This window comes from Ornithodoros turicata, chromosome 5 (genome assembly GCF_037126465.1).
Source record: "Ornithodoros turicata isolate Travis chromosome 5, ASM3712646v1, whole genome shotgun sequence".
Lineage (NCBI taxonomy): Eukaryota > Metazoa > Arthropoda > Arachnida > Ixodida > Argasidae > Ornithodoros > Ornithodoros turicata.
Genome location: NC_088205.1, coordinates 52,762,293 through 52,787,938, shown reverse-complemented (window position 1 = coordinate 52,787,938; position 25,646 = coordinate 52,762,293). Strand labels below are relative to the sequence as shown.

Here is a 25,646-nt window from a genome sequence, read left to right as displayed (position 1 = left end):
CAGTAGAAGGAAAACAAGTTTGGCATTGTTGAGTTTCATTTTGTGTTTGCTACGTCTTGGTAGTTTTATTCCCTACTGGGTCAGTACTTGCGCCTGAAACGAATTTGCTCAGATCAGACTCATTTTGTAAAACATGCTCAGCAAATGGTATCTGATTTCGAAAAAAGAAATTACCCATTTGAACTCATCCATGACTCGTCTGCCAAATCATCTAGCCTATCCAGGGAGTCCGTATTCACCCCGAAACGCAAAGAAGACTTAAGTAATGTAGTTTTATCCACCACATATCATAAATCACTTGTCAATACCAATTCCATTCTTAGACGCCACCTCAATATATTACATGCTGACGAGCAATTAAAGGAAATTTTTCTGACTCCCCCACTAGGAGCATTCCGTAGAGCCAAAAATTTGCGCGACATCCTCACGTCATCATGCATGATGAAGCGCTCGCCGGGCTGTTATCCCTGTGGTAGTACACGGTGCCAGACCTGTAAATTTATCGCGCCGTCCACCATTGCCTGTAGCACTTTGGGTGACTTCTGTTTGAAAATTCGTCATTCACTCCACTGTAATTCACCCAATATTTGTTACTAGATATTGTGCTGCAAGTGCAATTCACAATACATCGGTGAAACCTCCAACACAATGAGGAAAATATTTTATGGCCACCAATTTGATATCCTAAATGCCTGCCGAACTCCTGTCGCCATTCATTTCAATCAACCTAATCACGATTTTGAATCTGATTTGAAAATTATATTGCTAGAATCTGGGTTCCGCACCGACATTAAACGTAAGAATAGAGAGTCCTACTTAATTTCGCAATTCAAGTGTCTCACACCAAATGGTCTGAATCTTAGTCCTGGCTCGTTATATCCGCTTATGTAAATTTAATAGTTATATATCTATATTTATTTGTGCACAATTCTTGAATCTTCGCTTTCAGTCATCGTCTGGCTCTCAGTCAGATATTCCGTAACCTTCCCTTTTGTCCATTCTGGGTCACTCGTTTCCCATGCTCCTGACCCCCCTTCCGCGAAACTGGGTTGGCGAGCCTTTTTGTTCACAATAACACCTTTTACTGTTCTTAAACGGTTAGAGGTCACTTATCCGTCTGCCCAGCTATTCATTGTACACAGACATGTGGCACCATATCTCCTTTCCCCTTCCCTTTCTTCGTACAGTAGTGTGTTTAGTCGTGTATATGTATACTTTTGTGTGTCACCACTTCACTTTGTACCTGAGGAAGCGTGGACCTCTGAGGAAGCGTGGCTGAGGAAGCGTGAAGCGTGAAAGCTTGTACAAATTAAACTTAAACAAAAATCTTCAGTGTCGGCTTCTGTATTTTGTTTATGTGATCTACAGGACTTGACTCCCCTTTTCGTATACGCTTCCCTCCTGCACTCTAAAAACAGACCTTCACCGAATAGCACGCTCGGCGCCAACCATTGTCATGAAGGATAGGGTTGTCGCTTCTGATTCGAAGACAGAGAGGCGTGTACGCCTTTTTGCGTCAATCTGGATACATGATATAAAAAGGCGTACGCCCAACTCTCTCTTCGAATCAGAAGCTTAACCCTATCGTTTGTGGTCATGGTTGGAGCAGAGCTTGTTAGCTGGTGAAGTTCAGTCTTTAGAGTGTAAGCAAACGTATGCAGCTTTGCACAAAGAAAGTTTTGTAATCAACTTTTATGGTGCACCCTTATAAACAAATTCACTTGATAGCACGCTCCACGGCTTCTGAGACAGGCTCCAACCGAATTTTGTAAAAAAATGTCAATCTATTATTCACAGAATATCGGTTCAAAATATGATTGTGATATTATATTAACAATAATTTGTCTTGAGGAGACTGCAGTAGATATGACACAGGATTCCTCCTAGCACACTCTTAAAAACTAACTTTACCTCATAGCCTGTTCCTAGCCAACCATAATCCCAAATGACATCGTTCTCGCCCCTAATTTGTTGAAAACCAGATGCGTGGCATTTTTTGTATCAATTCTGCAATTCATAGGTGGTACAAAAAAGGCGTACGCCTCCCGTTTTCACCAAATCCCGGGCGAGAACGGTGTCGTTCGGGATGATGGCACTGATAGCATATGCGTTACATACACTCAACGGCCCACTTCCTCAGAGAAGGCAAATCGCTATACTTGATTTACATTTGGCGTGAACGTACATGACTATGGCGTACATGGTCCGGTGTGACTATGTACGGCCGGGCTCGATTCTCGCCTTACTTGGAAATTACATTGAGCACCTTTTGTTTCAAGCAACATTTCTTGCTCTTTGATCCTGGGGAATAGCGCGTATTGCCGTTTGATACTGTCGCAGTTATATGCACATTAATTTGTGGAGGTATTGAGTAAATGAAACTGGTGTAGTATTTCTCACAGGACGCCATCGAAACAATAAACATTGCTGGTAAGATTCTGCGACAAAAAAGTTACGTTATGTAATTTTATGCATGTAGTTAATATTAGCTACGACCGGAATTCACCACACCCTCAAACTGTTAGCCTCACTGGCTGTTTCACGATACATCTAAAATATATATCGACAGAGTATCCTGGGCACGTCCGGCTTGCAACGTCACCCCTGGATTAATGTAGGAGAATTATGGATATTTTAGATATCCAGGAGGTGTCCGCTGGACATCCATCATGGATCTGGGCGTTAGGACTAAATTTGGATGTTCTCGTGACGTTGATGGTTGTCTGGGATGCTTCCCTGCAAACCATTAGTATCCCTGCGATATCCCTGCATGGTCGCGAACGTCCTGAACTTCGGAACATCCATGAGATATGCATAGGATATCCCAGGCGATATTTACGTTGTCAGTTTACCCACTAAACAAAAGATCTCCCATCTACCCACTAAAAACGTCTACAGAATATCGCACTCTGGATATCTGAATTCCCGTGTATAAAGCCGTTTGCACGTCCCGCTTGCAGCGTTTGTAGAGTATCCAAGACCATTAGAATGTGAGCACTCATGGAACGTCTCAGAGACGTAACTACGATGTAGTCTAGAGACATACGGATGTGTGGGACGTTTATGAAATCTTGTTCTGTCAATTTAGTAGCAATGTTTCGATAGTACTGGGAGCAAGCAAACTGTGAGCATGAGACTATAGAGTGAACAAACAAGATCGCTCGCGTGCTGCTGCCTGTGCAACGTATTTATGTAGCGTTCTTCAAGCGACAGAGTGAGCATACTTGCTTTACAGCTCTACTGAGCAGGTAATCACATTTGAGACGATAACTTGAATTTAAAACACGGTATTTGACAGTCAAGGATTGCAGGAATGTTGTTCGGTATACTTTGACTCGATGCAGGTGCACAGGAGTTGCAAGAACACATATTCGTCACCGTTACCAATGTTTTACACGCCATCATGCTTAACGAACGTGCCCCCAGAAAATTCTATTTCAGTATATGCAGTTCCTTAATAGATGCTACTGTAGGATTCCAAGGGTTCTCCCCTGCCGCCCAAGTGAGGCGGCCTGGTGGCGTACGCCATTTATATACTGGTTACACAGTGTTGCTGCACTGTAATAGATTTTGCAATGGATCTTGTACTGCCGCATGCCGCAAACCTAGTAGTAATACAGAATGAAAAATAATGCGTCTTGACATATCTCATGATAAGCGAATGTACACTAAAGTGTTAGGGTGCTAATATATCCAGCAGATATCAAGATATCCGTGAAATTCGTTAACTAGACCACCAGGAGACCAAACAAAAGGGTGAAAGAGCTACTCCTCTGGATATCTACTGGATGTAACTTGGTTCCACACGAAACTCCAGTGTGTACTCAAATAACCATGGCGATATATCTTCTGGACATTTGTAGGACATTGGTAGGTGGCTGGGTCGTGATTGACGAATAGGGCAACATTGGTGCGCGTCATTCCATCTGTACGTGTCGCGTACGTTTTGGATGGTTCGCTGCGCGTGTAAGGCCACGACATGCACACGACGCTTTGACGCCGAGAAGCTGTCTCGTGCGTTTCACATATAAGTGGTGTCACTAGATACCTCCGCTGTATGTTTTGTTATTAAGTACAGTAATTGATGTGTGTGAGGCAAGACAGACCAAGGGAAAGGGTTGAAGAAAGGTGTTAACGCTGGTGATGGACCCGATGTCCCTGGCTATCGGCCAAACTCAAAATAAGATTCAGGAATACGGCATTTGGATAACACACACACAGTTTACTAGCACTCTGGTATGATACATACAATGAATAAATGACTTGAAAGATATACCTAGCAATTTGGGTGATAAAGGGCCGAATGAGCTAAAGCGAGGATCCAACAGACTAACGACGTATGATGATGAACGTCGTACGATGAAAGAACTGACAACGGTACGTGGCGCGCGCTTATAAGCATGTAGCGGCGCCACTGCCGGCTCATGACAATGACGGCGAGGCCGAATTGAACAAATTGGCTTTCACATGTGTGTTTTTATACTGTTTCTAACAGACAGCTACTGGACACTCGATACATGAGATAACACAGGTAAGTAAATTGTAAATATATTGTCAATAACGTGATGAAAGATGGAGTAAGCGGTGTTTAGTACGAACCCAAAAGAGGCACAGGTCAAACGGGAAAAGCGTTTACTATAGGAACTGGTCCCTTGAGAAACAACGTAGAAAGGCAGCGAACTGGTAGGGAACATGAAGGGAAGTGCTTCAGTAGGAGAGTTGCCGGTATTTCGAACAGCTCAGAAGAACAGTCCCTGTTCGATGTATCGGCGGCTCTCGTCCTGAGGCTTTACCTTCACAGAGAAATAACGGTCGTTGAGAGCACGCAGGTGAGCACAACAATGGGACTTAAAGTCGTTGTGCAGCAGTGGTCGCATTTGACCTGCATGTGTGAAGAAGGCCATCTCATGGTAGCCCTCAGTGATTTTGTTCCCTCTTCTCTGCGAACTAATTTTCTCTGTTAGATTTCCGTTCGCCGGATAATATTTGGAAAATTTTACACTTCCGTAAAGCTAGTTGGACTTCTTCTGCAGTGGCAATCCCGTGCGCTTCCTAGCAGCACTGTGCAGGGGGTTGTCCTACATACTCGATACATTCGAAAAATAGTTTTTACTTCCTCCTAAAAACACAATTTTTCCCTGTGAGAGCCGCAGAATGTACATGTGGCGGTCCGAACCAGCCTGTGGAAAGCCGGTAAACGAGGGGAAATTGTGTAAGTGTGGCGTCGGTTGCGCCCTCGCCATCGATTCGGAAGTTGTTGGGCAAGTAGGCGATTCTTGTTGTTAAAGGGTTTGCTGTGTTCGAGAACATGTCGTGTCGTCCCTCCCCTGTCCCTTTCTCGGGTTCCGTTTTTCACTATGTACCAGCTGGACTGCACCCTTGCCCTTTTGCCATTACTGTGCAAAGCCGGCCTGCGAAAGTTGTCGCCTCATTTCGTTGATCTTGAGGACCCGAATCTGATTTGTGAGGCCACGACAAGACGGCAATGAACGAGAAACCAATTTACCACCACAGTAATTGGCCAGCATCTAACTCCTGTCCAGACCACCTCGTGTGTTGCCGGCAACCAGCAGTCATAAAACGGAAAGAAATAGATAGTAATAGCGTGGAGAGGGACAATTTATTTGAAAATCAACTATGCTGTGACAAAGTAATCGCTCTGGAACGGCCGAGTGACCAGCAGCCGTCATGTCGCTTGTTGATGGCTGTCAGTTGCATAGATCGACGACAGGGGATTACCGAGGTGCAAGGCACCAAATGGCTACACCATTTCCCTCATGGCGATATGCGTGAAAGAAAAGAAAACAACAAAATACTAGCAGCGGGTAAAAATTGCACCAAGCAAGACAGTGCTAAATAAGTCTAAACATGCGAGAGCGCGTAGAAAACATCGGTGAAAGGGCCTAACCTCTACGGCAAATGTTAAACATGTGGCAGTACAGGGTCGGCCGCACTTAAGAGTATCACGGGGGCGCATGACCTGCAAGTACGCCAGCGCCGCGTAGCGGATGCTCCTGGGTTTGAGACCTCGCGCCTAGCGAATGTTTGCCACCTGTCGGTTGGGTTCGTCATTGCTCTCGTGGCGCTGGCGGGCGGGGAGACCCACCTGTGTCGCTATTCAATCTCTGCTGGCAGACATGCGACGAAAAGGCCTAACCGCTAAACATGCGACAGCACAGAGAAAACACTATACATCGGGAGAAGGGGCTCGAGGCGAGCGATTATGCGTAACCGCAGCATCACTGAACAACGCTACGAAATTCAACAGCTAAAAGGAAATGACAACCACAAAATGCTAGGCGCAGAGTGAAAATGAACACCATTAAACATGCCACAGCATGAAGAAAATGCTTAAAACGTACAATGGTACGAAACTCAACGGCGTGGAAGTCACTGCTAAAAAAGTCCAGTCATACGGGAAAAAAGCTTAACACGAGCAAGATAAAAATTTACCAAGGTCGGGAAAAAGGCCAAACCGCTATGACAAATCACTCACATTTCCCCTCGCACCGACGGAGCGTCTGCTCCCGTTGACAACCAGGCCAGGCTCCAACAGCTCCCCATAGAGCCCATAGTTTGAGATAATTCACACAACACTGGGCACACGACCAATGAGAGTGCAACGTTGTAGAAATTATGCAATGCCTGTCGGCCAATCAGGAGCCATAACTTTGGCTGACCTTTCGACCGGTTCTGGCTACCATGGACTTCTACCGGATTTCACGCCTACCGCCGTTACCCGATATTCAAAGTAACTGAAGCTTCTTTTGGCTAAAAGAAATATTTATTTGACACAAAGCACTGATTCAAAGATCTGATACATGAGTGCACTCTGAATACAAAGTCCACTGCGTCGCACTGTAACGAAGTTCGAACTTGAAGCAAAACGAACACAGCTCTCGAAATCCGACGGGGTCCGCGCTTGTTCTTCACTCTCCAACCGCTCCAACTCACCAAGCATTCCAGGATTCCAGTTCCGGAGTTGAAAGACTGTTCGTGGGATAATAGTCGTGTCCAGGAACAGCACAACACACGTTGAATCACATCGACGCATGAATAAACCAGCGAACACTTCTACAAACTGTTCTGCCGATTGACATCACCTAAACATGGAACACAAGGGGACGCCTTGCCGGCCGATTTTATGATGAGCATCTTCTTTCGTTGTTTGCAGAGCGGAAAAGGCGCTTGTGTGGCACGTAATCGTAATCCTGTCTTTGTTGTCAGGCCTCGAAATCCGACGGCGCCCGAACGCGTTCTTCACGCTCCAACCGCACCAGCCCACGAAGCATTCCAGTTCCGTAGTTGATAGACTGTACGTGGGATAATAGTCGTGTCCAGGAACAGCACAACACGCGTACAATCACAAACTGTTCTGCCGATTGACATCACCGAAACACGAAACGCAAGAGGACGGACGCCGTGCCGAGTGATGCGAGCTATTTCGAAACTATGCTAAAACCACTGAAACTGCTGAAACGGCTACCGGGACGCTGCACACACATGCGTGTGTACAAAATGCGATTTCAAAACGTTGTCGACCAATCGGAGCGCTCACACAGTCTGAGTCAATAAGCTTGCAACGTTGTAGATTGGCGCAGTGGTACATACTCTACAGCCGCATCCACGGTTACCTGAGGAGGACTGACCAGGCCTCAGCTGACACGGCGCGACTATGGCGGAACGACCGTCCGCGCAGCCTCGCTCAACGACAGCCTGCGCTCGACTGACAAAAGCGCCTCTCCGCGGGCACCACGCTTGCGCGTGCGTGCGCTCCTAGAGCCTCCTGCGCCGACGCCCATTAATATTCCTCAATCCCATTCATTTCCAGTGCTGCCGTTGAACTAGCGATAAATGTTGTTAATTCTGTGTTTACATGTATGCAACTGACGCTATATTTTCAGACAGCCATGAAATACGCAGATAAGGCAGTAAAGGTGTGTATGTCAACGTTTCGTTCGTTGTTTGAAATATGCCGTAGAAATTGATGGAAGTGAACCTGACCTCGGGGATGTCGATGCTGCGAGGTTAAAGGTACTGTTGTACGCATCTATAAACGTGGGTACAAAACAAATACCTTAATGCTGGAAATCGTTCGACAGTCTGTTAAGTCAACTTTCTCTCCCCAGGAGAGCTGAAATATACAATAAACAGGTTTTTAGCTAGAGTTTTCCCAGGTCGATATTTCTCGACCCGAATCCGGCCTGTTCCCTCCCCACTACCTGTTTTCAGGTTCGGGTTTTCGTTTTGAAGTGAGATGTGTTTACATTTAATGCTCAACGCGCGTCCGGCTCTCTAGACCCACTCCCGTATCAAGAGTGACAAGCGCGCATGACCCGCACGAAGCCGAAAATTGATTCGAAACCCGCATTCATGTGCCTGTCATGCGCGGATTCCCGCGTGTCCTACAAGACTCTAAGCATAGTCTGTGAGGTTTCAATAGATCCCTATAGATGGTATAGTTTGAGATAAGTCACACAACACTGGGTGTACAACCAATGAAATTGCGACATTTGACACAATATGCATAAGTATCAGCCGATCAGGAGCCTTCCTGTTGGGCTCACCGTTCGGCTGGTCCTGGCTATCATCGACTTCTAGTGGTTTCCACGGCTACCGCTGTTATTCGGAATTTTAAATACCTAAAGCAACTTTAGCAGTAACACAGAGCACACAGCCGCTTGTGGACACACTGTAACGAAGTTCGAACGAACACATTGTTGAGCTCCTACTGGTTAGTTTCATGAGTGCATACCATTTTAGGGCAAGCATCTTCTTCGTTGTTTGCAGAGTACCATATATTACCACGAAAGGGAACTGGCTTCTGTCGCACGTAATCCCGTTTTTGTTGTCATTTGTCGAAATACGATAGCGCTTGAACGTATTCTTCACGCCCGGATTCATGACAGAAGTTCAGTTCCGCACTTGATGGACTCTTCGTAGTTTAATAGTTCGGTCGAGAAACAGCACAACACACGTGGAATCACCTTAACGCACGTGTAAGCCCACGAACACATTTCTACAAACAGCACTGTCAACTCGCAGAAGAGGTGGACACAATGTTATTTCAAAACTATAACGAAATAGCGAGACCAGACCCACTCAGCTCCCCGTACAGCCCATAGTTCGAGATAAGCCACGCAACACTGGGCATGTAACCAATCAAAATGAACTTATGAACTATCATTCGGTCGATCTGTAGTCTTTCAGTTTGGCTCGCCTTTCGGCAAGTCCTGGCTACCATCGGGTTCTGCTGGATTTCATGCCTGACGTTCGCTATTCTATATTCCAGAACAACTCAGGCAAATTTGGACAAAATACACATTTATTTGGTGCATCGTACGAGCTCGAAATTCCGACACAAATATTCACGGCGCGCACAGAGCTCAAAGCGTTGCGTTCGTTGACAAACTTCAACCAAACCAAGTTCGAACTCGCAAAACACGCATACAGTCTACTCCTAAAAGCGAGCGACGCTCACATGAGTTCATGCGATTTCACGGTGGGCGTCTTCTTTCATTGCTTGTAGTGCATCAAAGGTTACAACGAAATGGGAAATGCTTGTGTTGCACTGACCTCGCATCCTGTCTTCGTGGTCATGGCATTCGAAAATGCGACGGCGCTTAAAAGTGTTCCTCAGGCGTCATCTCACCACCATATTCCAGTTCTAAACTGAACAGACTGGTCGTACGATGACACCTGTGTCAGGTAACATGCAACACGCGCAGAGTCACTTGAACACACGAAAAAATCCGCAAACACAAACTTTGAACACAGTCTTTGAACACAACACAATACAGTGCTGCTGACTGACATCGTCGAGACGCTGCGCCTCTGCTCGTAGCTGCCCGCCAGACCGGCTGCCCACGAAATAGTGTCATTACAAAGCTTTGATAACCAATCGGCGAGCGCGCGATGTCCTTCGGCCTATGGGCATCTACTTAGATGCCTGACACAGCAATACCACGTGGTTATGACGTAGAAACATTTTTGTGATTGGGACATTTTTGAGATTGTGACATGTCAAGGAGTTCAGGAATTCGGAGTTAATATCCCCGGCTGCACGAAATCATTCAGGACTGACCCAGATTGGATGTTCCACGGGCTGAGGGACACAAGCAGAAGAAGAAAAATTGAAGCAACAACAACCAGTAGATATCCTCGTGCGAAGAAATAGTGTCCCGCCCATCTGTTCCTCACACTTTCTAAAGGTCACCTATTTGGAGACGGACATTCTGTAATTTCGCTTTGAGGCAGCTCAAAAAGGAATTCTGCATGAGGCTCACCAGCACGGTGATGCTAATTCACGGCAAGACTGGGAGATGACCCGGGTACGAATCCGGTCGCCGCATATGCTGTTTGCACTGTTAGAATGAAAGGTATAATAAAGGTATAATGAGGTATACATGAGGCCTATATAAAGTACAATATTTATACCTTGTGGAGAGAGCGAGGCAAAGTCTAGTAACGACGGAATCAAACCCAAAACTGATTCCGATTTATTGATGGGCACGAGGCTCGCGCTCATCTTCGTTGTTGTCGCCACATGTAGCCCCACCCACTAGAAAAGACGAAGTCTCCTCCAAACAGGGTATTGGCGGAGTGGTAATCGGTTGAAGGACCAGTGGTCGGAACAGGGGCTTCAGTGAAAGCAGGCTTGAGACGCTCAACGGAGACTGTTTCCGGTCTGCCGTTGTAGTCTATGACGAAGTATTTAGTCGCGCGTTCCAAAACAGTGTAGGGGCTAGTGTAAGGGGCCTGGAGGGACCTGCGTAAGGCATCCGTTCGTAAGAAAACCTGGGATGCGGTACTCAGGTGGGAGGAAACGAAGGACGTTGCCGGCTGCCGAGCCCTGGTGGCAGTTGGTCGGATGCGGGAAAAGTGCTCTCGGAGGCGATGCAGGTAGTCCGACGGATCCGTGGCGATCGGGGTAGGGTTGTCGAAAAAGTGCCCGGGAAGGCGAAGAGTAGTGCCATAAACGAGCTCTGACGGCGTGCAGCCCAGATCCTCTTTCCAAGCTGCTCGACAGACAAGAGGATGAGCGGAAGAAACTCGTGCCACTTAGAGCCGTTTTCGTATGCCATGATGGCAGCTTTGAGATGACGATGGAATCGTTCTGCGAGGCCGTTAGCTGCGGGGTGATACGCTGTTGTGCGACAGCGGTGAGGTCCAAGGAGATTGGTGAGCGCAGCAAACAGGCGGGACTCAAACTGTTTCCCTCTGTCCGTAATGATCTTGGAAGGGGCTCCAAACCGGGAGACCCAAGTCGAAATGAACGTGCGTGCGACTTTTTCTGCTGTAGAGTCCGGCATAGGGGCGGCTTCTGGCCACCTTGTGTACCGGTCGACGCACGTCAAGAGAAAACGATGGTTGTTCGAAGGGGGCAGGGGACCCACTATGTCGATGTGGACTTCGTCGAAACGACTGCTGGGCAGTGGGTATGTTGACAATGGAGGAACGGTGTGCCTGTGGACTTTGGCTCGTTGGCATGGCGCGCAGGACCTCGTCCATGCGCGAATGTCAGTGTTCATAGATGGCCACACATAACGAGCACTGACGAGTCGCTGTGTGGCCTTGATTCCAGGGTGGGATAGTCCGTGGAGCGCCGCGAAGATTTGACGACTGAGACCTTGGGGAACGAAAGGCCGCTGCATGCCTGTAGAAATGTCGCAGACGACGGGAGACCAGGGAGACCAGGCCAGGGCCGTAGAATCCTTGCGGGCGGAGTGTAGAAGCTCTTCGGGCGGCCGTAATACGTTCGCGCAATGGGGAATAAAGCGTCTGTAGAAGTTCACCACCCCGAGAAAACGACGTAGCTGTGTGCATGATGTGGGGAGGGGAAACTCTTGCACCTTCTTGACTTTGCTTTCGAGGGGTGTTATTCCTTGGGCATCGACCTGGTGGCCCAGGCATTCGAGCGAAGGGACGCCGAATTCGCACTTGCCGATGTTAATGAGTAATCCATGCTCGGAGAGGCGGTGGAATAAAGCACGCAGGTGCTGCAAGTGCTCTTCCTGGGAAGCGATGGCCACAAGCAGGTCGTCGAGGTATGCAAAAACGAAAGGTAGGCCCCGTGTGACGTTGTCGATAAAGCGCTGGAAAGATTGTGCAGCGTTGCGGAGTCCGAAAGGCATTCGGAGGAATTCGAAGAGGCCGAAAGGGGTTACAATGGCGGTCTTGGGAACGTCCTCCTCTGCCATGGGAATCTGGTGGTATGCTTTTGTTAAGTCGATTTTTGAGAAAAGTTTCGCTCCGGCTAAACTCGCGGTGAAGTCTGATATGTTGGGCAATGGGTAACGGTCGGGAATCGTTGCTAGATTTAGTGCGCGGTAATCGCCACATGGTCTCCAATCACCAGTCTTCTTAGGGCCCAAGTGCAAAGGCGATGACCAATTGCTGGACGATGGTCTTACTATGCCGACCGCCAGCATGTGATCAAATTCTTGGCGCGCGATGGCAAGCTTCTCGGGGCTCGGCCGGCGAGCCTTAGCAAAAACTGGTTGGCCTTTGGTGCATATACGGTGGACCACAGGATGCTTGACCGGCTTCGTCCAGTCGCACTGCGATGTCAATGATGGAAAATCATTTAGTATCGCGGCATAGGTCGCGTCACGTGGTAGCGGAGTAGCGAGACCAGTCGAAGCTACTCTTGCCGATACGCCGTTTACCATGAGGCCAGCAAGAGCGTCGAGGAGTCTTCGCTTAGCGACGTCGACCAGAATGTTGTGATGAGCCAGAAAATCGCTACCTAGGATGCTGTGCGCTGTGTCCGCGACAAGAAAGACCCAGTGAAGTACTCTTCGGAGTCCGAAATCAAGAGTCAAGGAACGGCGATAATAGACGGATATACGTGACCCGTTTACTGCTCTCAGGTACAAAATGGGGGACGTCTGCGATCTTGGGCGGAGGCTGGAAGCACGCTGACCTCTGCCCCAGTGTCGACCAAGAAGTTTTGTTTGCCAAGCCGGTTCCTGATGTAAAATAGGCGACACAGTTGCAGGTGGTAGGAATCGCTCGTCGCCGCTAGTGATCCCCGAGAAGGTTTCCCTGCCAGGAGCAGGGCGATTCGCGACGCCTTGCACGACGACCAAAACGGCTGTGGTACCAGCAGAGACGACGAGGTGGAGGTGACGGTGACGAAGAGAACTGAGACCTTGCTGGTGTCGACCGGGTACCGCGCGTGGGGCGCAGATGACCCGCAGGGCGCGGAGAAGACGAGCGGCGGGGAGCGATAGCACCGAAACGGAGATCCTCTATGACATCCGCGAGGCGGCGCACCTGCTGACGCAGAGAAGTGACCTCGGCTTGGTCGTTGACTGAGACTGCCGTCTGACAGGTGCCACCTGGGTCATTGCCGGGGGTCTTCGGCAGTGCGGTGATGCAGGCAGCGGAATCTCTCTCACTGGCTAATTGCGTGAGCTTGTCCGCACGCTCCGCTAACGCTTGCAGATTAGCTTCGTCCGAGGCTACCAAGACCATCTGGACCGAAGGAGGAAGCTTGGAAAGGAAAACCTCGCGGAGCATTCTATCATCCAACGACGGCGTAAAACACCCGAGGATGTGCTGCAGACGTCTGTGCTGCACGAGGATGTGCTCACGAGGATGTGCTGCTGATGAGGATGTGCTGAGAGGGCTTCCGATCACCTAAAGTCTCGTTCGACACGAGCTCATGCAGGTGCTGTCGATCTGAAGGCGATGCCCGGGCGATTACGGTAGTCTTCAGTGCCGCGTAAGGGTCATTCAGGGGAGGAGAGGTTAGAATGTCGGCGATCCCGACAAGCACATCCTCGGGCAGAACGGACATTACATAGTGAAACTTCGTTGTCGCCAAAGTTATGTGGCCCAGCGTGAACTGGCATTCCGCTTGGCTGAACCATAGGTCAGGCCGGGACCGAATGAATGGTGGTAGCTTGATGGCGAAATGCGAGATCAAGGGTGCAGGCGGCGTACCGTCCATGATGAAGGACGGCCGGGTCACCAGTGTGGAGAGAGCGAGGCAACGTCTGGTAACGACGGAACCAAACCCAAAACTGATTCCGATTTATTGATGGGCACGAGGCTCGCGCTCATCTTCGTTGTTGTCGCCACAACCTCATCACCCCAGTGTGTATCCTGTGTTGCGAAAAGTAAAGGGGCGAAGTGCAGGTTGGACGTCCACGTGCATTCACCTGCGCATGAGCTTTCTTTCCATTCCATGTTCATCGCTTCCCGAGTAAACCTGTCTTCATCACCAGTCTGCGAGTCAGTGTCTTCATAGCATTCCTTACAGTATTTTTGGTGCCGAAACCCGGGAAGAAGACTCTGCTCAGCTCCTGATTCAGACTGATGAAACGCATGCATGATGGACGGACTTCGTAAGCAACGGGCACCAGTTCGTGCAAGAATTACCAGGCTTGCGGAAGAGATACGCTCCATTCTTCAGCGCCCCCCTCCGTCAAGAGAAGAGCTAGAGGTCAAACTAGAGATTCTTAATACGATGGCTTCAGCTGTCAACGACATCAACCGAGACATTTCTGTGATCATCGATGAAGCAGAAATAGAGGCAGAGGCTGCTGAGTGCGATCGTTACTTGGAGGAAATTACAACGGTCCGACTGGCCGCTCAGCGGTGTCTTAACGGAACACAAGAAAACTTGTCGGGAAGACCCTCGGGACACAGCTTGCCACATGCCGTGAGCCTTCCGAAATTACGTATTCAGCCCTTCACCGGAGACCTGTCCTCGTGGCAGTCCTTTTGGGGCCACTTCGACGCAGCGGTTAGCAACAACGAGAATCTATCGAACGTACTGAGGTTCCAGTATCCCCGCTCACTGGTCAAGGGCAAGGCGGAGTTTGCGATCAAGGGCTTGGATCTGAAAAACGACAACTATCCCGCAGCACTTGAGATTCTCAATAATCATTTTGGAAATAGGGATAAGTTAGTCGCTGAACATCTGAGCCACTTGCTCGAGTTGCCGACCATCCGGTCTTCTGACGACGTTGGAAAGCTAAGGCATCTCTACAATACTCTTACCGTACGCATGCGTAACTTGAAGAGGCTCTCGGTTCTTGAAAGCACATACGCCATTGTCCTCAAAACAGCGCTACCGAAGAAGCTCCCACACGATCTCGAGCTTGAATTTTACCGCCATAGTGCATCCCAGACGAATGTCCATCGTGGAGTAGTGGTCATACCATAGAACCAACCGGATCTGACTCTTGCGAGCTGCAGCTTTTGATGTGCTTTCTGCAGAAGGAGATTGACAACAGGGAACGCCTCCTAGGACGGACTGTGAAAGCATTTGCACCAGCTAACTCGACGCATCTTCAGCAATCTTCTGTACGCACACCTTCTGCCGTGGCTCTCTCTACAGGAACTGATGGTCGTCTTCATTCACCAGACGAAGATCACTGGCAACAACCCACAAAGAATAATGCGCAGCGTAGGTGAGAGAGGGGTGGTCAAGCTTAACGTCGTTTGTGGACAGAAAGGTCGCATTCCTTCCACCCTGTTTAATCCATGTGTAAGGTGTAGACGACTCAGGTTATACCTTCCACTGCAGCCAAGGGTATAACAAGGTGTACAACTCTAGGTATAACTCTCTGACGTTTATACCTTCAGACATCTCTATTTATTTAACTGCACAACGCTCGGTACAACATTGATTTGTGGTGGAAAGGTATTATATCAGTTAAGCAGTCACTAATACAGTGATGCTTTAATCAATCGGTATCATTTTTATAACATTCAGGTATGTTGTCACTAACTGATGCACAAAACATGACAGAGCATTGATTTCGCTAGGCTAGTCAGTATAAGTTCACGATGAAAAGAGCCCAGCACGGAGGAGGACTGACAATGAACCACGCCACACAAGCGCTCACTCGCAGGTACAGAAAGTTTATTGAAAACAACAGATCTTATAACGACTACCAAAGGAACTGCAATCGAGATTGTAATAATGCACCCACATCTGTCAAAGCTACCCCTTATGTCGTCTGTGTGCGTCTGCTTCAGAGTAGCTTGAAATCGCACGTTATGAAGACAGGAAACTCACAGGAAAACACGGTTTTTGGTTCGGCGGCGTGTGAACACGCGTGCTGGGGGATCCCATTATACTTCTTCCATTTCAGGTTTGCAATCCACCTTGCTAAGGTAATAAATATACAGCACACAGACAAGTATAGAACACCATAATGTAAATATACCAGAAGTACTTGGCGGCTTTTCGAGTCGTAAAACATATGCTCCCACTTGGGATACGCAGATCGGCGCGCATGCGCAATCAAAGTCGAACTTCTCGAAACATTTTCGAATTTTCCGAAGAAGAGCTCCTACGTCACGAACTTTTGCCAATTCGAACGTCGAAAGGTTCGCTGCATGTCTAGCTGTACCCATCCAAAACACGCGCAGGTCAAATGAAGCAGCGCCAGGAAAAGTAGATGCTGAATGATGTCAGCAGTGTGCAGGGTGCCTCAATACCAGCTCTCTCTGCATAGGGTGAAGGCAGCCGCGTCGACAACTACAAATATCCGCCATATTGACGCCCATGCGCTGCTCGCGATTCGCTCACAAAAGTGTAGCTATAGATGAAAGATACTCGATGAAAGACGGAAGTCACTGAAAAGGTTAGCCAGCTGTAGCACTCGAACCCACATCTTCTGGATTACCGGTCCAGGGCTCTACTAATTGTGCTAAGCTAACACACCTCCCCAACAACTTCCAAGGGTGCGTCATCTGAAGGCACAAATCAACCACTTTCTCTCACTCATCCCCCTTTCACTCTTACATTTTTCTCACTCATACATACAGCTATAGGACGAGATCGACGCAAGCGGCAACTGTTGAACATGAGAGAAATGATGTTCTGAGGCTGGAACAACATAGAAAGGACAAATACATAAAAAGCCTCAAATTGCCTAAGAAATTAACGATGTAAGATGGAAGTCACTGAAAAGGTTAGCCAGCTGTAGGACTCGAACCCGCATCCTCTGGATTACCGGTCCAGGGCTTTACCAATTTGTCTTTCTGTTTGTTTTTCTAATTTCTATTTGTCCTTTCTATGTTGTTCCAGCCTCAGAACATCAGTTCTCTCATGTAGCTATAGGCTTAGCGGCGCACCACATTTTGAAGCTGAGTAAATACATAGCAAAAGGATGTCTAAGAAAGTCGATGAAATCCCTACACTGCATTCACGCATGGTAAGGGCGTGAATCAAGTAAGTGCGTTCGAATCAAGTGGCAGCGACATTCGTTCCTACAAAGGGCGACTCGATTCTACACAGAGGGAGCTAGAATCGAGGCACACCAGCAGTGTGTTGCTTTCAGTGCCTTCTCGCTTCACAGTGGCGAAGCGTTTGCTTCGCAGTAAAGTCGTTTGAATAAAATCTGCACAGTTTTCGAGCGAGATATTTCATACAATTGTTCCGGATATCGCAAAGGTAACTGATACACCACAAGCTTTCTGGTGATGTTGTTGCGGAGTCCCACTTTAAGTAGCAGCTCTTACACTCCAATGGGTGGGAGTCGAACCCTATATATGGAATTTCTGCTCGAAGTTCTCTGGTCCTTTAGAAGGATCTGCGATTTTGCTCAGCATTCCAGGTTCAGGGTTTTGCTGGACACTCCAGACATGCGATTTTATAAAAGTGAATCAGTGAATCAATTGGTTTTGCTACACGTTGATTCGATGTGTTCTGCAATGTCGCTGACACCAGCGCTAAGGCAGGTGACCGGCGTTGGTAAGTTCGCCGACGTGGATCGATCACTCATACTTGTAGCGCAGAGCAGAAGATATGGGAACGCACACTGGCACTTCGAAGAAAACTTCATACTTTCAATTCAACAGCAGCATTTTCCACTAATCGGCTAGCGTACCACGCACGCGCTGCGGCGTCTGCCCTTCAGAGAGGAGGCGCCACGCGGAGGAAGCAGGAATGGAGTAGGCCAGTTGTGTAGGTCTATAGGACGAATATGTGACTAAGCAAGCGCCTAACATTTCCCTTTACACGTGAGTAGTAAAAACTATACAAATCAGAAACATGACAAGTGGAGAAGGAGCGTACGCAGAAAGGTGCCTGTTTGATTGGTCGTGGTTTGAAAAGTAATGTAGTTCTGCTTACTGGTAGTGCAATTGTGTCGTGACACATTGCCTTTGTGCTGTGGATTAACTGGTGCACTGCTGTGAGCTCGGACAGAGCAAGGCTGTCAGGCTATTTTCGACATGCTTCAGTACGGTTTCAGATCGCCCGAAAGTACCGTCGTCAATGTAAAATACTGTCTATCTTATTAGGCTTCCTTTAAGTGTAGCTTACTGGCACTGTGCGTGTGAGAAAAGATATTTTGTGAACAGAAAGTAGCAGGACTACACCGCTTCATCACCGTGGACGCTATTTGCAAGTGTTCATCCATTTCTCCTTTCTCTCGCTGAAGGGAGTACCTGACCACTAAAAACATCCATGCAGACAACAGCAGTAAGCTATTAGCCGCGCATTTCCTGATAAAAGCAGTTTTAAGGTAGATGTAAAATGGAAGCGTTGAACCGGTTCGCGAACGGGTTCGGGGCGCGAACCGGTTTGTGAACCGGTTCGATTTCTGGCTTCGCCGAACCGGAACTGAACCGGAACGAAATCCAAGTAACGCGAACCCGAACCCGAACCAAACCCGTATTTTTTGCGATTCGACACTCTGGTCTGAACACTCTGCGATCAACTCTCATTATCCTGGGTGAGATTTTTGCATTGCTTCTGAGCAGTTTCATAAGATTTAATTTGCGGGAAATTAAATTTTCCCAGCAAAACTCCGAAGTTTGAGAGGCCAACGGTACTTTGTTTTTTAGGGAAATAGAAAACGCATGCTGGATTTACCGAACTCTACTGAGAGATACATTCACTAACACAACGGTAACAGCAAAAAAGCAAAAAAAAAAAAACAAACGTCATCTGAAGACGTGCTCAGGCGTGCCCACCAAATGGGGTAACCGGTTATGCACTCTTCTATTTCGTGGTCGAGTTTTGGTTGTCAAATGTTATGGACGCAGTATTGCATTTTATAACCTCAATGTGAAACTTCGGTCTCCTCCTATTTTCAGTGTCTCCTATTTTCTTGCTCGTGATAAAGAACGCTGCAATGGGCTCCGAAGGCTTACGCCGCGCAAGGAGCCGTCGAGAAATCGCCGTTTCCGGGTGGGCTCGGCAGTTTACTGTCGGGCTGACGTCGCGAACGCTGAGCTCGACGCTATTCCGCCCAGAAAAACATCGTATGCGGGTCTCACAAAATGCTCTCCCGACAGGTTTCGCGCTTCGAAACAATGTTCGTCGTATGGTGTTACCACAGCAAAAGGGAATGTACGTTACCATGCAGTAGGGAAAATCCCGGTGTGTTCTTTCTGTTTCTGTAAAAAAACTTGAGGTTGACTTGGCAAATTTAGGAAACCAATGGAAAAAATTGAATTTCACGCGAATGAAATTGTATAAATGCGCTCAGATGTAATGGCAAAATCACCCGGCGATATATAGCATTGATCATAGAATGATCAGACAAATACATTTGAAGTAGGATTTTTTTTTCATGTTAGGTGAAACGACCTGTATACGGTATGTTGAACCGAAACCAAAACCTTATTTACCTCATTTTAGAGAACGATGCTCTCTGAAACGTTGTTCAACAAAACGTGCCTTCCTTTCGTTGAAACATAGTTCGCTAAAGTGTGACCCCTTCTCTAAAACGCTATTTTCTAAAACGAGATCCACTAAACTGTAGGGGAACCGCATGCTGGGCACGGACGACTTTGCCTCTACAAATTTTATTTATTTATTTATGTGTGGCGAGGAGATGTGTGCGGATGACAAAAAACCGCCTGTCAACAAATTTCCGCAAACGAAGCTCAGAACATGGTCCGGGACAGGCTGTGTAGTTCAAAGCAGCTCTAGCCGTCGTGATTGGAGTGCGCGATGAGCGTTCAGAATTGGTTCGTTGGATGCACCCCCTACAGCATCGAGAACAGCCCATGTAAAAAGTTACACGGGAGAAGTCACATACTTACGCGACAGGTGTCTCGAACGAAACAACTTCGTCTGTTTTTCGGGTCGAGAATCTGCCTAGGCCACATAAATGACATGAGACAGATGCTGAAACTCGGCACAGGATTGTTTTCAGAGGACTATGTGCGTCGTGCATGAGAATACACCTGATGTATAAATGAAACTATATTAGTGCTATTTGTGCTATATACTAGTGGTATTTTTGGTGTTGTCTGAAAGTTTGGACGTGGTATGTTGTCAGCGTCACTTGCCTTTCGGATTTGCTTTTGATATAAAAAAAATTCATTTTTCTGGCATGTCTGCAACGCTACATTGAGGGAGAAAGGTATGCCAGTGCTGGCATGGCACGTGATTGCGTATTACTGATTTCTTTCCGCATCTTTTCTGCTGTAACTGCCTAATATTCTGAATTTCGCTAACAGCAGTATATTGATAAAGGCGACAACATCGCGGCACACTGCAGTGCTGGTCTTTGTGTACATCCTAGTGGATAAGCCTATCGTAGATCGAAAACGACGGCGCCTACTGAAAAGTCAGTCGATTAACCTAGCGGTTGATCTATCGTCCACCGTGATCACACAATGGAACCGGAACTTCACACGAACCAAGTCCCCCAAAATAGCGCTTCAGATCTCTGGACACCGACCAGAGTCAACTCGAGGAATGCTCTCGAGCTAGCATCGATGCAACCTCGAGACTTTCAGGAAACACGCGTGAAACGCAAAACCGCACTCAAGTTCAAGCTCCACTGGAGTTTCAAGTCGGGGCCCGGTTTGTGAACATGGCCGTAAAATTCACTAATATCTCATGTTTTGAATTGGCATTCTTGCGTTACTGCTTCTTATACTCATTAATATAACGAGAAAAGTGACCAAACGTTGTCTGCAAATGGCTTTTTTAAGCGTTATCCATTTCACCCTTCTTATGAAATATTAGGGTTATCACAGAGTCGCGAAGTGTCGCGGTTAATTCAGCGCTTATATAATTTAATTTAATATATCTTAAAGGTCCCTTGGGGCGTTACATGAGGCGGAGATACACACAACAAGCAGCAAAACATTCAAGGCATCTGCTCACAGGCAGCCTGAAACTGAGGCACGTCAGATATTAAGGAAATTTAACAGGAATACAGTTCCATTGAGATTCCTAATTGCAGTGTGGAATATTTATAACCATCGGTGTGACTGGGTTTGGGTGGCAGTTCATGTACATGATCAAGACGCCTACACAGAAAATCAGCGGAAATGACATAACATGAATGAGAATAGGACAACCTAAACACACATCAGAACAAACCTTGAGACTTTATATAGTATTATACACTGTTGTAAAACTGTGTGCGGCCGAAAACGGGTCTGCAGCTGGACTGCTGCGACAAGGAGTGACAAGTGGCTGTCATGACACACCTAGGAGAAGTGAGGCACGGAACGCCAGTTTCCCTGGAAGTAGAGGGGAAACTATGAAAGATGAAAGTCACTGAAAAGGTTAGCCAGCTGTAGGGATCGAACCCACATCTTCTGGATTGCCGGTCCAGGGCTCTACCAATTGAGCTAAGCTAACACGCCTCTCCAGCGACTTTCGGGGTGCGTCATCTGAAGGGACGACAAACCAGCCACTCACTCTCACTCACCCTCCTTTCACTCTTACATTTTTGCTCACTCATACACACATTCATACGACGGAAATCGACGCAAGCGGAAACTGTCTGCCTTTTTCGTGTTTCTCAACTGCTTTCTTGTTTTTTTTTACTTGTTAGAACTTGGAGGTCTCTGGACCCCAGGCAAAGCCATCAGCTTTTTGGTCGCAAAACAAACTTCGCCGAGGAAAGACGTCTTGGTGCTACGAGTCTTCTTATCGGTTCCTTTTACCGGGCCAACGACAGCTTCACGGTGCCATCCATATATTGTGTAACGAGTGGGATATCGCAAGATATTCTTCGACTACATATACTATTTAGTAAATTATATACCATGTAGTGAGTGTAGTAATATGATAATCCTTACCTTACATCTTGGCTTAATCGCCATTTTGGTCCATGACCATTGTAGAGCACACATGTCAGTGCCTATTTGTACAAAAAGCCTTTCTAAGAGTGCTTAGGCTGCACTCTTATAAAAAAAAACATTTAGTACTTATACCCTTGAGGTGGCAACAGGCTGTCGCATACGTTAGTCCAACAGGGTGTTAAGGTTAAACCCTTTGAATGGGTGGCAAAATTAAACCCTGTTGGCAGAGTGTAACGTTACCACCTTAAAGAACATCGTACCCCGTGGATAAGTGGTAAAATTGCCACTCCTGGTGCTACATTGTACCCCATGTGCAGGTGGTAAAACTGCCTCCCCTAGGTGTTAGATTATACCCTCTGCGGACATGTGCGTGCGTGTGAGCCCATCTATTATCTGTATATCCGCGTGTGGCATCTCGTTCCCCCTCTTCCATGCGCATTTAGCCCTTTAGAGCTGCATCTGACTGAAGTTATCTTCATCGACGGATGATTTATTTATTTATTTATTTCAAGCACCCTACAATTCCACGTGAGTGGCACTACGTAGGGGAGAGGAGAACATAACAGTACGTACAAATGAACATCATTTCAGTTACAAGACTACAATAACATTTAACGCAACAAAAATTTGTGCACTCTTTTCAAGAAAATGTCCCAGGAGGCAGAATGAATGAAGTCACGAGGGAGGCTGTTCCACTCGGGAATCGTTTTAACAAAAAAAAAAAAAAAAAAAACTGAAAAATTGTTGATTTAAAACGGTAAGGCTCAATCTTGTGTTCGTGGTCTAGGCGCTTAGAAATTAAACTAGTAGGGAACAAGTAGTCACCAGAAAGATCGGAATAAATATCACGGAGAAATTTCAACCGAGCTTGCGTTCTCCGAGACTCCAAAGACACCCATCCCAGCATGGATTTTAAATGCGCAGATCGTACATAAGGTGAATATGAATTTTTCACAAACCTTGCAGCTTGGCTTTGAATTTTTTCAAGTTTTTGTTTACAACCGATCTCACGCGAATCCCAAACCGTGCTAAAGTATTCCAAAATAGGTCGAAGATACGATTTATCTCCTTAATGTCCGTGGGAGCCCCTTTAAAATTTCTTCTAAGAAAGCCGAGAGTGCTGCTAGCTTTGTTAACGATCATGTCAGTGTGTTTTTCGCATTTGAGACTTCTGTGGATTTTAACAACTAGATATTTATATTCGACAACCGTTTCGAGGATAGAATTACAGAATGTATAGTTTAAAACGCTGATGCTACTACAAAACGACATAGCCTTACATTTGCCCACATTCAGTTTCATATCCCAGTCTTTACACCATAGTTATACTTTACTTAAATCTTGAAAAATATTAACACCATGAACCGTGATGATCAAGGGAAAGGCGCAAACAAACATTAAGAGCACTTGCAAACATGCAAACTTCGCGCGCAAGGCCACACGCGCAAAGCACAGGTTCGGTCGAAACGTCGTGCAGATCTCCAGAGCTGAGATTAATAGGAAAAAAATATTAAAATCGAGACGAAAGCGGGACAGGACCGGTGAAAACAATGGGGACAACGTACCCATCTCTGATTATGTCCAAAATGCCTTTATTAGCTTTAGATTATTTTAACTTGTTTTGCATCATCGAAACCAACAGTCTATTCCGGTGCGTTGAAGGATATGCCCGGAACATTTCAAGCAACGTTTTGCTCACGCTGTGTCTTTGCTCAGTTAACAGATTCTTGACGTCGGACACCGATCGCTCCACTCCTACAGAGAGGACGGACAAATATCTGAGTGCTTTTTTTGCAGCGAACATTTAGAGTTCCTGGTGAACGTATCCACTCTGGGTCAGGTTTTTTGTCCAGGGACTTACGAAGCTCACCGCGCACTCAACGAGCTGGCGACGCAGTTTTGCCATCGGCGCCTGTGCGGCACGCTCTTTCAGTACAGCAGTGGCCAGCACATGCGCCCGAAAATCCGACGCTGTAGGACAGATGACAAAAATAAAAAATAAAAAATGAAAATCGCGCTCCTTCTCTATGCAAAAGTATTACCGACTGGTAAAAACCACACTCTCTATTAGCGTGTCTGCTAAATAACGGGACATTTCAGAGAAAGTATTCACAACTGGGACAGCCTATAGTCTTCCGAAACACAGAGCACGAATTCGGCACAATTCGAGACAACGAAGCTGATGAAAACTAGATGCAAACCGCTTGGTATATGTACTCTCGTTGGTGGCACTATCTTCGAGATATTTTTCAAAATTGGGACATGTCCTGGAAATCCCAGCCCAACAATAAAAATTTGGAAGCAATTTGCCGGAGAACAGATACTAATAATAGGCTGCGACTTCGCAAATTCTGAGATCATCTTCGTCTGACAAGCGACTTGCAAGTGAAGGGTCAGAACGTGCTCATTGTAGTAATGGAAAGTCTGCCGCCACAAGTGTCAACATTTTAGGTTAAAATACAACCGTGTTGCCGACTGTGTTTTCTATTTAAATTACTCCTCAAATACGATGATTCTGTTTCTTCGACAAATTATCGTTGTGGCATGTAATAAACTTGTGAACCCTTGGTGGTAAATGAGCTGGATTACCACCCTGCGTATGTTGTCGACCGAAAGATGGCGCCCCAATCGAGCAGGTTGTACCCTTGTACCCTTACACTAGGGGACGCTGCAGCCGGGGTGGTAAGAGAGCCGGTTACCACCTTTTCAAACCTTTTGTCTAAGAGTGTCGTTGACTTTCAAGCGAGATCAACAGTCGCTAAAACTTCAAGTGAATGCTCATTTTTTAGCAATGTTAGTTCGTGATGTGATGAATGTTTCTATGGCAATAGTCATTTGTGAAGTAGAGTTAAAGGTTACATTCAAATTCAGGGACCACTGATCTCGGTTCTAACGTTAATTGGGGTTGGTGAAACCGGGCCAAAGCTGCGTATCAATAGCCCGCACACTTTCTTGGGACACTAACCATCACACTACATTTGCTTCCACAGTTAACGATATCTGGAGCAAATGAGTACATATTCCGTAGAATGCAAGAGCATTCAACACATTCCAACAAACGCTTGTGTTTGATGAATACGACAACACTGATGCGCGTCACTCGATCTGCAGGCGTGGCATGCGTTTTGGATGGTTCACCCGTAGGTGGTTCGTAGGATGGTTCACTTCGCTGCACGTGTAAAGCGGTAACCCCCGTATGACGATTACTGCACGGAAAAAAAGGCCAACTTTCCCACCTGCACGACAACTCGACGGAAAAACGGCCGGACGAACCGCATACACAGATTTTCACTGCGGCGGACGGTGGCGCCCTAGCGAGCGTTTCGTTAGTCCGTGTTAAATTTTGACTTCAAATTAACTGATAAATATTTTGTTACACATAGAAGAGTTATTTTGGCACATAGAAGAAGTTCTTGCGGTCAAAGCGTATTCGCGAAGCAAGCGCTACAAAGGCGCCCTCAGACAGCAGCGGGCGGGCGACAGCATGCTTCCCAGTTCACAGGTTGGTCATACGGGCATTCGAAATGCCAGCCACGGCCGCTCGTGGAACGATAGTGCGTGGAGCTGTCCTATTGGCTACCTTCGAGCGGCCGCTTCCGCTCTTCGCCGGAGTTTTCTGT

General features: G+C 47.1%; 1 protein-coding gene across 2 annotated transcripts in view; it reads left to right on the top strand.

The window, feature by feature from the left end:
• LOC135396041 (uncharacterized) overlaps positions 1-25,646 on the top strand; it is a 534,032-nt gene that overhangs the window by 339,203 nt on the left and 169,183 nt on the right. For both annotated transcript variants that reach the window (XM_064627099.1, XM_064627098.1), the window contains 2 exons: positions 4,496-4,531; positions 7,905-7,937. In XM_064627099.1, the coding sequence (XP_064483169.1) occupies positions 4,496-4,531; positions 7,905-7,937 (69 nt within the window). The remainder of the gene's footprint in view (positions 1-4,495; positions 4,532-7,904; positions 7,938-25,646) is intronic.